Below are 12,605 nucleotides of genomic sequence, written 5' to 3'. Positions count from 1 at the left end.
TATATATATATATATATATATATATATATATATATATATATATATATATATATATTTCCACTAAATAAAACTGAATATTTTCATTTTTCTCTTTAGAAAATATGATTCATATGAAGTATGTTTTAAACTAAATCAGACAAAAACCAAATATATTTTTATTATTGGAAAAGAAATTTACCATTTTAAACTAGTCTATCCTTTTTGCAACTTAGATAAAACAAAATTTGATTCCCAAGCATCCGGAATCAGTTCAAATAGGACTGCTGTTGGCATATATAGCATCTTTGTATGAAGTAGGAAAAAAGCATTCTTTCCTCACTTCTATTACCAATTCATTATTTTAAATCTGACAAAGCAGCAGGTACTGGACCCAGAAGCAAAGCAAAGCAAGTGTGTGAAATAAGAGAGGATTCTTTTGTTATAAATGAATATCTTGTTAACATATCATTTTAAACTTTGTTTTCTTATTTAAAGGACAAGAATATCTTCATCAGTCTGCAGAAAATAATATAATCTTGTATAATATTGAAACAGGAGAATCATATATCATTTTGAGTAATAGCACCATGGTATGTATCCAACCTCATCTTGCTCCTCGAAACCTTTGCTAGCTCTTCATGGACCAAGGAGCAAGTTAAAATTCTTAGCACCTGATCTGGATTCAACTTGCCTTCCCAGCTTCATCCCTGCTGCAGTCCTCAGGTTCTCTGCACTACTGGCCTGCTTTCCTCTCAATCACCTAGCATCTATCCTCCTCTGTGGAGGTAGTGTGACCTAAGTTAAGAATGGGAACTCATTCCTTACAGTCAGGCAGATTGAGGTTCAAATACAGGTTCTGTCATTCACCAGTTACAGAATCTAGGATAATGTTCTATACTACACCAATTTAACTATGACTCAGTTTCTTCCTCTATAAAGTGGGAAAAATAGTACTTCTTTGGGTTCATGTAAGAATTAAATGAAATAACATTTAGAAGTGCTTGGGATAGTGCCTTCCACAGATTTAGTGCTCAATATATGGTAGCCATGATCCATGCATACGTAGTGTTCTGTGCTCCTGGGTTTCCACCTTCTACTTCCTCTGCCTTAAAAACCTAATTCTGTTCAAACCAAGCTCAGCTAAAACTCATCTCTGTAACCAATGACTTTCTCATCTGGATTCAATAACTTCTTATGTAATGCATTTCTAATGCTATATTGAATCTCTTCTATAGAACTTTCTAATGTGTAATGCTACTCATTCACAAGTGTTACATTATATGATTTTTTAAGTCACAAAGTTTATTTTATTTATTGCATCCTCCCCAATAGTGTATAGTGAATTTCTATTCATACACTAGGTACACATAAACATTCTCCAGTTGCACCGGAAGTGTATAGATGTAGGAGTGTATGAGTGACACAATATTCTTTTAGAATTATAAACTTATATGACTTTTATTTTTTCTGTATTCTAATCAACTTCTTCATAATTTCAGAAAAGTGTGAATGCTTCAAATTATGGTTTATCACCTGATCGGCAATTTGCATATCTTGAAAGTGATTATTCAAAGGTATCAACTATTTAATTTGTGTATATCTATTATATCCCCTATTAATCTAAAGGTTAATTTACAAAAGAAAAAGAAAATAAGAATCCATCTTCACTGATTCAAGAAGTAAATGAGCCACCCCAAAACATAACAAAACAGGCAAATAATTTAGAATTTGGCATTCTGGTTGGGTTATCACTATGCAAGCCACTTTCCTCTGGGGAAAATCACTTTATTTGGGAGCACTAATATCCATTAGAAAGGGGAGAATTATCCTATGTTTGATATCATAAGCCATTAGTTAATTTTCACACAGTTAAACACCATGAAAATTTATCACAATTGTACAAGTGTACAATTTTGGTGAAGTGCTCAAACATTATAATATATACTCAGTAGTAAGTCAGGGTTTATATCTGTTTCTGGTTTAGAAATTTTCCCACCAAGTCAGATGATTAAGTGTTACTTACTTTCTTCTTTCTTAATGAAGAGAAGAAAGTTGATCCTCTTATTTTTTTTCCTCCATACACTGACAAAAAAGAAAAGTGGTTTATTATCAAACTAGATTTCTAATAGTTACTTTCACATCAAGAATTTTTTGTTTTGACAACCACTTTTTTTCAGATCCTATTTGAGATGTAAAATTTCCTTAATATTTAGGGGGGAAAAGGCATTCTTATCTCAACCAGATTGCTCTTTTTTTTTTTTTTTTTTGATCATTGATTATTTTCCAAAGACCTAGCCCCTGGGCATCAACAGTCTTCAAAAAGACATGCTTCAGTTGGGTGTGGAAGCACAAACCTGTAATACCAACTACTTGGGAGACTGAAATAGAAGGATTGTAAATTCGCGGCAGCCTGGGTAACTTAGTGAGACTCTGTATCAAAATTTAAAATGCATAAATAAAACATTTTTTTAAAGAAAGACATGCTTAAAACAAATGTGGCTTCTTTTCAAGAGTTTGAAATCTCTTTAAGAAACAGAATCCAAAATGGCATTTGTATCATCAACAATCACTAACCTGAGTAAAAGCATACTTTAAAAAAAGAGCAGCTTCATTCAGCGGGAATATAAGAAGTAACTGAGGGGCTGTGGCTCAGTGGTAGACTTGCCTAGCATATGTGAGGCACTGGGTTCCATTCTTAGCACCACATAAAAATAAATAAGTAAAAATAAAGTTTAATCATATATATATATTATTTATATATATGATTATANGACTAGTTTGACATATTTTATAGTATATATATGATTATATATATATATATATATATATATATATATATATATATATATATATATAATATTTTTTAAAGAATTAACTGAACTGGTGGTCATTATCCATTTGAAGAGTTAATTTTCAAATGTGCTCCTGTTATAGACTCTGACAATGCATAAGTCCAATAAAGTTGAACAGATTACGTCCTCAAGGAGACAAAATGGCAATATAAATGAAAATTATAATTTAGTTGTTCTGCAACTTAACTTGCATGGTGTAATTGTGTTTGTGGTTTCTTTTAACAAAAGATATTTGAGTGTAAGAAGCTGAGATCTATGTTCAAGGGAGAGATCCTGTATATTACAAGCTTGAGTAGATTTGATCTGTAGGCAATTTGGGAGCAGACATGGTTCAAAACATGTCAATACTCTTTCAAATTAACCAATTCTATTTCTTTTTGGATATGTGCTCTCCAAACAATCTTGTGATTAATCATTGGATTATCCAAATGCTGTCATACTTAAAAGTCAATGCCATAGAGGATAAATATTAATATTTTAGTCCCTGACAAAAAAGACAAATATCTTCCATTTATTTTTTTTTTCAATTTCTATTGTGTAGAAAACTGTGCTCAATTAAAGTCAAGCAATTTTCAACAGAAGAATATTTTGAATGAAATTCTGGATAAAAGGTATCATTATTTTTACCAAGGCACAGGACAATCCCTATGGGTTATGAAAATCATAGTATTTTTACTTCAATACAGGTAAACAAGAAGGAAAAATTCCTAGAATAAAGTGTGTCAAAGATAAGCATTTTTTTAAACCATGAGTCACATCCCCAGTCCTTTTTAAAATATTTTATTTAGAGACAGGGTCTTGCTGAGTTGCTTAGGGCCTTGCTAAATTGCTGAGACTGGCTTCGAACTCTCTATCCTCCTGCCTCAGTCTCCTGAGCTGCTGAGATTATAGGAAAGATTAGCTTTTTATATTAAGAAATGATTTGGATATGCTTTTTGTGGAGTGAAAGTTAGATCACTGCTGAGATTTGTTCTGGAACTTGGACAAGCTTACAAAGTTCACAGTAAGACTCCTTAAATGAGGCTTGGTTTAGAAGTGAAACATAACCTTCCTAGTTCCTTGTGAAAACAGTACTTTTATAATTCTGAACTTTGAATGGGATTCTCTGTGATTATACATTATTGACATGAGCCTTTTAAAAATTATAATCTGTCTTTATCTCTCTTCTTTCTGACAGCTTTGGAGATACTCTTACACAGCAACATACCACATCTACGACCTTAGAAATGGGTAAAACGTCACCACTATTTACTAATACCATCTAATACCCAGAACTTTCCATTCTATCTCTAATTTGAGATTGACACAGTATTATCTTGTTACTAATTTCAATGTGTTATTTTTTTACAGTATATGTGAACCCACAAAACTGAAAATTCAGGGAACGATTTGAGATATTCACCTTTTTTTAAAATTTGACTACTATTTTAAACCTTTATGCACAATATAATTTTGGTTTTCCTGCTTTCAAAAAGCAAATTATGGATGTACTATTTATGGAAATAAACATATGTAGTCAAAGGACAAAAACATGCATGGAAATGAGATACTATTTTCAGGAGAGTGGCTACTTCATTGGAGGGAGGTGGGAGAGAGGGAAAGTCAGCATTAATTGTGTCCAACACATATTCCATGAATTGATTTTAAATTAATGACTTAAAAATGACAAAAATAATTATTTTAAAAATTACAAAATGTTTAACTTAATATTTAAAACACCAAATATTTTCCTAAACTTAGATGGTATATAAATTTCCATGTATTACATCATTTTCTTTATTTTTATGTATGCTTTAACTATTTAAAATAGTTATTGTTTAAAAGAAAAAAGTTAAATGAATGTAAAGGTAGGTGAGAACTGAGAGAGAAAATTCCAAGCAAAAGAAGAATATATAAAGGTCCAAAAGGGAGACTGGACATGGAATTGCAGGAAACCCAAGGTGTGTCGAGTTAGCTGAAATTGGAGGAGGGACCCACTTACCAGGGAGGATTGTGTAAGATTGAGAAAGAGTTGAGTCTCAGAGGTACAAGCCAAATTATAATGAGGAAACCACTGAAAAGCGTTTAGATCTCTTTCTGATGACAATAGGAAATCACTGAAGGATTTTAAATGGGACATGACATGATCAGATTTGCACTTTAGAAAAATCACTCTGGCTGGGTGTGGACAATGAATTGGTTCATTACTCATCTTAATGTGATACCCTCTTCGCTGTTACATAAAAGGTAATAATAATTATATGGCTTGAAGAGGCATTGAAAAAATCTTCTGGTCTGTTTCCCCTTTTGTCTGTCAAGAACACATTTTTTTAAAAATAACTATCTACTTCTTTTAAGTTTTCAGAAAAGAATAACTGATCTTCTTAAAATGTCACTTAAGAAATAGGAGCCCCTTCTTAAATAGACTTCAAAACCATCTAATGGATTCTAAGTCTTTCTCTACTCTTTATCCACATCATCACATAATTCAAGAAACATTTACTGAATACTTATTATATTATAAACATATACAAGAGATTCAATATAAGAAATCCAAATTTGCTCTCAAAAAACCTTTAGGACAGTGAGCTGACAATCTTAGTCTTTCAGTACAATTTCTTACGTCTTTATTCATGCCTGTGCTTTTCTTTTAATCATTTTTGAAATTCCCTATGTTTAGATCTACCAAATATGAAAGGATTCCAAAAAATGACAGTATTAATATTTTAATTATGGTTTGTATAAACTTTAAAACCTAAAACCATATTAAATATCTAGCCTGCCTGCAGTGAATGTAATCAAACCACTATTTGTTTTCTGTTTTCTGTACAACTGTCTAAAATCTCAGACTTTTTTTTTCTGATCAGGTGAATACATTATGAGTGATGGATGAAAAATTACTTGAGATTCAAGATATGACTGAATGCCACTAATTCCGAGCATCTTTCATGCTTCTATAGACATTCTTTAGCACGGAGAAAATTAATATGGTTCTAGTTTCAAGCTAATTAAGGAACCCCTAGAAGATGACAGCCTTTGTAAAGCACCATCATCCTCCCTCTCTCATACTCCAAGTGACTCAACAACTGTTGTGGCTTTCCCATCATGAAGAAGTATTCACTGAGATTTTCAGTTTGGTGCTAACTATGTAATCCCATAGACTAATTCCACCTAGTACAAAAACTAAGTCAGTGTTACAATGTCAAAGGTAACATGAATACTGACTTGAAAGAGAGTTGCAAACCAGGAGAATGTCCTCTCTGAGAGTCATTCCCCGACTGTGTCCTCCCATAGTTTTCAATTTTTTCCAAACCTCCCCAAGGTGTGGCACTCAAATCCTGCCCTCTAGTGGCCAGCATTCCCACTGCCGCATCCATGGTTATCTTTCTCCAAGGTAGAGATTTTTCTTATCAAACCCATGCCTTCTCCCTTCATTTCTTTCTAGATATCATGTTGCATGAATTAATGAGTTAAATCAAGTTAATACGTGTTATAGGACTTTACAGGTGTCTAAGAATTCAGATAATAGGAAAGGAAGAAATATTAAACATGTATCAGGTCCAGGGTTAGAGAGAGATTTTGGAAGAAGGAACAGGGAATCCTTCTTGGGGCTCCTCAAATTAGACTTTGGAGGTAGGTCTTGCTGCGTGGTTCCACAAAAACTGTCTTGATGAAAGTATTAATACAATCTTCAAGAAGTTTAACTTAAACATAGCTTCCTATGATTCTGTAACATAAAAATCTGAATGTGTTCTTGCTAAAGAACTGCAAAAGCTCCACAATACAAGCAACTCAATGGAGACTTACAGAACGACTCTAAACATCGAAGTGAGATTTTTGGCCAATAGAATATTTGAAATTTCTCTACGGGTGGAGAACTTTGCAAGCTTAAGGCATACTGCCCAGTATAAGATCTGTTTTTCAGTTTAGCTTGAGATCAGATGTTCCTTTCCTTTTCTGATTTTAAGTCAGATCCCTGGGGAGATTGTCAAATGGCATCTTATTTTCAAAAATTTGAAATGCATATGCATTCACAGAGATGGGGGTTGTGAATGAGAATGTGGAAGAGCACATATTAAACTTCAGCACAATTATAGAATTTCAGAGTTGGAAGGCACTTCAGCCACCATCTTAATCTGGTGTGTGCAAATTTTACAGTCTCAGGGGTTAAAAGACTTGAGTTTAATTTGGGGTCTGCCAAAAACTAGCAATGTGATCTTAAAAAGTCATATCATGCATCTAAACCTCTCAATTGTCTTCTATAAAACAAAGGGATTCTATCAGATAATCTCTAGAGATATCCCTACAGTCTATAAATCCACTTACCTCACTATAAGGTCTGAAAACTGAAACTCAGGAAAGTTAAGTGACTTATAACTAGTGGAAGGAGGTATACGGCACCCATATCTCCAGGAACAGAGACATTTCTTAGAATTGTCCTTCATTTTTATGGCTTGTTGTTTTTTTTCTATTTATGCAGATTTTTTTGTTGTTTTTGCATTGAACAGCAAAGTTCCTTGTGTTTCTTTCTTTCTTTTTTTTTCTTCATTTCTTTCTAGAGAATTTGTAAAAGGATATGAGCTTCCTCGTCCAATTCAGTATTTATGCTGGTCGCCTGTTGGGAGTAAATTAGTAAGTGTTTAAATTATAGAAGTGTTTAATCATTTAAATAAAAGAGGAGCCATTTGATTTTGGCCTTTGTTAAATTTCCCTGCCTAAACGGAAAAAAAAATACATTCATGACTATTTTAGTGGTTAAAAACGGGAAGAGTTTGGATAAATTGAAACCCATCTGAGAATTCCGCAAAATCTCAAGCTCATGGATAGACTTCTTTAAATATCGCAGTCAAAAACTTTATCCTTATACTCAGCCAGAATGCATTGTGCCAGAAAACTCAGGAAAAATATGGTTTTCACAAGTTTCCCAGACTAGCTTCAGACAACATGAAATTTTGTCCAAGCTCTTATTTAAGGACTCTAAATAAAGATTAGATCTGGCTAGCTATTAATATTCAGAGTTTATCTGACTTTTGTCAATATGCATAACTACTTATTTGGGTAATAAAAACAAGTATAATAGAATTCATTTTTTATTTGATGTAGATTTTTAAAATCATAATCAATGTTAATGTGGGCTAATTGTTGAGGTTTTAAACCTATTGAAATATTTTTATTGGGAGTCTTTTTTGCATTTGAATCACCACCCTTTATAAAGGAATTTGTGAATAATTAAATCAAATATATATCCTTTACTATATTTGTTAGGAAATTTTCCTACTGACTAACTTACCACCACTTCTAGGTATACGTCTACCAAAACAATATCTATTTGAAACAAAGACCAGGGGACCCACCTTTTCAAATTACATATAATGGAAAAGAAAATAAAATATTTAATGGAATCCCAGACTGGGTTTATGAAGGTAAGCTGTATTCTCTTTCTACTGGTGCTGTTTTAGGCTTTAATTGAAAACTATTTCATGCATTCAGCAAGATTAAGATGAGTGACATCTTATTTTGTTAAGTGTTTGCATTTCTAAAAGCTATTATTAGGTTATGAACAATATATGCATATTTGAAAAGAACTAAATCTTGTTATCAAAAGACCGGTAAAATTTATTTTCACGAACATTACTACAAAGTAATAGTAATAATTTATATCCCAAGAAGTATTTAGTCCTTAGGTACTGTGTTAGTCTTCTTATGTTTGCATTTTCTTAAGAAAGAAATCTCCCCCCACCCCCAAACTAAATACTGTCTATGTTATTTTTTAAGAAAATGTTCTTAGTTTTTTTATATTCTCTTGAATTTTGTCTCCATTCTAGGTTATGTAGGATTTAGCACGTAACTGAAATTTAAAAGGTCTCTAATCCCTGCCTTTATGAAATATATAAATATATAAAAAATATAACATCACCAACCCTATTTTTAAAAATTTCCAGGATAGAAAGTCAACTTTCAGGGGGCTGGAGTTGTGGCTCAGTGGTAGAGCACTTGCCTGGCATGTGTGAGGCCCTGGGTTTAATCCTCAGCACCATATATAAATAAATAAAGTAAAAAGATCCATTGAAAACTAAAAAAAAAAAAAAAAAGGAAGTCAACTTTCAATGGCTATCTCCTCCCTAGTTAAACTAGAGTTCTCCCTGTTTGGGCAGCTTTAGGTTAGTATAGAAGCCAAAAGCTGCCCTAAAAGGAAAAACTAATTATAGATAATATGTTTATATTTTATTTTAAAAGTTACATTTCTCATTAATGTCAATTGCTAACAAGACTAATTCATATTTAATATGGCATGTAAGTTTAAACTGTTCCTCTTAATTCAGACTATTTATTTTTGTAATAACCAAAGTATGTCATGTGTCATATTCAGTCCAAAAATAGCTATTTAGAACTGATTGCAATGATTTTAAGAGTAAGACGTAATTGTAATTAATATAATAGTACTTTTTTTTTTCAGAGGAAATGCTTGCTACAAAATATGCTCTCTGGTGGTCTCCTAACGGAAAATTTTTGGCATACGCAGAATTTAATGATACAGATATACCAGTTATTGCCTATTCTTATTATGGTGATGAGCAGTATCCTAGAACAATAAATATTCCATACCCAAAGGTATGTTGACTACTTTCAGCAGACGCCTTCATTTCCTTGGTGTCAAAATGAGCAGTCATTACCATGAGTGGAGGTGGGATCAACATGTTCAGAGAGCTTCTTGTCCTTGTGCATTGTAAGGCAAACATTGTGCTGTGCTCTATTGTTGATGTGGACATCTGTTGCTTTGGACATCTGGTTGTGCTGGATGAAATAGACTTTGCAAAATCCATTGCAGAATCTTTGAGAAACATATGGTCTAGATCATGGAGGAAAAACAAGCTTAACTTAATTTTAATGTTTTTTTTTTCATATTTCATGCTCCAAATTCAGGGTAAAGTTCTGTTTAGCATTTCCCTCTTGAATTCTCATGTAAATGCAAACTAGAATGGGAAATGCAAATGTTGAATTTGATGTTTCTGTCAGGTAGAAGCAGGCATGGGTTATGGTCTTTTGTGGACATATAGTGACATTTGTGAACCTCAGTTTCTTCCTCAAGGAAATGAAAGAAGTGGACTGGGGTAAGTGCAGAGTTTTTTTGCATAACAAACATTCTAGCATTATTATCGTACATTCCTTCTGTTCAGGCCCATGAGTACAGAAAAAGGATCTGAGTATATAATAGAATAGCCAACTCACAGTGAAGAGGTATTGCAACCTAATTTCAATTTAAAGGAGAAATTTAAAAGAAATCGAAGCACAAACTCACCTCTTGCATGAGGAATTGGGTATGATTTTAGGATATGGCTTTTGTCTTCTGTTTCCTGTATTTTTTTTTGGCCAGGCAGAACATTGTCATGCATGGACCCAGTGGGTCCCTCTATGTGCAGGATGACAGTATGGATCTGCACAAGTGGACTTAGAAGCAAGACAAACATGCAACAGAAAAAAAAATAGAATTGCAGATAGTATCATGTTTATATTCAAAGTAATTTTTAAGAGATCAGTAGATAGGAAATGGGTATTTAGATAGGAGACCCCTCAAGGGATATTGTAGAAAGTTGGAAGTGTTTGGATGTGAGAAGACTAATACTTAGGATCTAAGACATAAAATAATTTAAATCTTTGAAAGAGTTTATGGGAGTTGGGAAAGATCAGGAAACTCAGAACTGAGGAGCCACTGACACTGACTAGGAATTTTCGACCTGCATTCTTATGTTTCTTTGAAGACTAGAGTTGCTGAAACATCTGGCACTGGACAGAGAGACAGGAATATCCCAAAGAATCAAGGATTTCCCAGCCACACCTGGGAGGTCCTAGGAGAGACTAAACAGTTCTCTAGATGAATGCAATCAGCACTGAGTCATGGAACACTGAGTACCTAAACTTTGTGATTTAAATTTTATTATAACTGTAATATTCTCTCTCTCTTTGCAGTAAAATAACAGGAATTCTAAGAAGCTGTCTAGGCATAAGCTATACTGTCATGTAAATTTTAGGCATGCCATAGCACAGGAAGTACAAAACAAGAAAAGTGTAAATCCCATGGACATTTTATTTGGAAGCGGAATTTTTCCTAATCTTTTGGGACGCTAGCATTAGTAATACAAGCAGCTAGGAGACTGAGCATTTGGTTACTGTCCTAATCCAAATTACATGGCAAAAGCCAAAAGTATGTTTCATTTATTTCTTTTCACTATCCTAACAAACCGATCTTCTTCTCTCCTCCCCTTAGCACACAGATATATGAATGCTATAATAGTGAAAGAACTATCATGAAAATCAGAAAAGAGAACACAGATTGAAAAACTACTTATTCATATCCCAAACATTTTCCACTATAAATTGAAGCTCTTTCATTAAGCACTTAAAATGTATGTTCTTACTCCAGTTGACAACATTTGTAACTGCCCTGAAAAATAAAATTGAAATGAAGTTCCTGGTTAGGCAATAAAGAGACTAAATCCAACATAATATACTCAACTATATTAAGTTATAAAAATGTGTCTAAATTCCTGAAGTGTCTTTAAAATATTGGTGATAAACGGAATTTTGTGAATTTATATATTTCCATTTTTTTTTTTTTTTTTTGGCAGGCTGGGGCTAAGAATCCTATTGTTCGGATATTTATTATTGACACAACTTACCCTCAGCATGTGGGTCCCAGGGAAGTGCCAGTTCCAGCAATGATAGCCTCAAGGTGATTAATTTCAGATTTCTGAATTTTAACTGAATTTTATCATGTAGAAACTTTTAAATCAGAATTTACTCTTCTTTTCTAGGGAGTTTATGGATGTGCATGCTATAAGCTCAAAAAGTAAAAATTGCACACACAATACATACAAACTTAAAAAATCATAAATATTTCTTAATTTTTTTTAAAAGTAGCCCTTTTACACATATAAAAGGGGCTACAATGATCCACCTTTATGAAGCTTTCCTCAGACATTCAGCTATCAGCTCAGGATCAAAAAGAAGATAATAAAATTCATGTATGTCCTCCATCTCAGGCTTCTTTCAAGTGTGGTTTACTTTCAAGCGAAGGTTTATAGATTCATCCTGTGTCATATATGCATAATAAACAAGAAAAGATAGGTTAACCCTCTTCAAATATAAGGATTTTAAAATTTTTATTTATTTATTTTGCTAGAAAGTAGTCTCTTTTCAATTTTCTAATCCTGGAGTTATCTACTTGGGGATTATTTATAGACAGACAGGAAAGTGAAGTATTCTCACCTCCCCAGCATTAGACCTCATGTAGAGTTTCTCTGTTTCGTCCTGATTGCAGCAAACTTCTAGTCCCACAATCCATCCTCTGTGGTCTCTTTTGGTTGAAATGATAAGGGAAAGGTGTCCCCACATCCTGGCTGCTGAGGTTTCTTACCTAGCCTCCTGCCTAGCAGACCCAGCCTTTGGCTTCTCCAGCCTCATGAAGGAGAATCAGCTAGGGCACAGTGATTAATCCCTGATCCAGAAAAGAACCACATAGGAGGCCCCTACTGGCACTTACCTAAGTAAATCCACTCTTCAGTACTAAAAACAACTTTAACTTTTCAAACTATCTGTTCTTCCTCACCCCAATTTAGTTGATGGAAAGGTGACTGAATACATCATTTTTTTAAAACTCATTCTCCTTAGATGGTAAATGGAATAGAAGTAGTACCATATAGAGTTAAGAGGCTTGTCTGAACATTTAAAAATATATATATATATAATAATAGTAATAACTCATGCATTTTGAACATATATTATTTAGCAAGCATA

The 12,605-nt window shown here is 33.2% G+C and overlaps 1 protein-coding gene across 2 annotated transcripts in view; it reads left to right on the top strand.

Annotated features, from left to right (window-relative positions):
* LOC107136887 (fibroblast activation protein alpha) overlaps positions 1–12,605 on the top strand; it is an 81,761-nt gene that overhangs the window by 25,959 nt on the left and 43,197 nt on the right. For both annotated transcript variants that reach the window (XM_048812382.1, XM_015479254.2), the window contains exons 5-11: positions 475–569; positions 1,479–1,553; positions 4,009–4,061; positions 7,370–7,442; positions 8,113–8,233; positions 9,268–9,422; positions 11,438–11,541. In XM_048812382.1, coding sequence (XP_048668339.1) covers positions 475–569; positions 1,479–1,553; positions 4,009–4,061; positions 7,370–7,442; positions 8,113–8,233; positions 9,268–9,422; positions 11,438–11,541 — 676 coding nt within the window. The remainder of the gene's footprint in view (positions 1–474; positions 570–1,478; positions 1,554–4,008; positions 4,062–7,369; positions 7,443–8,112; positions 8,234–9,267; positions 9,423–11,437; positions 11,542–12,605) is intronic.

Source organism: Marmota marmota, unplaced genomic scaffold (genome assembly GCF_001458135.2).
Source record: "Marmota marmota marmota unplaced genomic scaffold, marMar, whole genome shotgun sequence".
In the NCBI taxonomy this organism is placed as follows: domain Eukaryota; kingdom Metazoa; phylum Chordata; class Mammalia; order Rodentia; family Sciuridae; genus Marmota; species Marmota marmota.
Note: the sequence above shows the minus strand (reverse complement) of the source record. Positions and strands in the feature narration are given on the sequence as shown.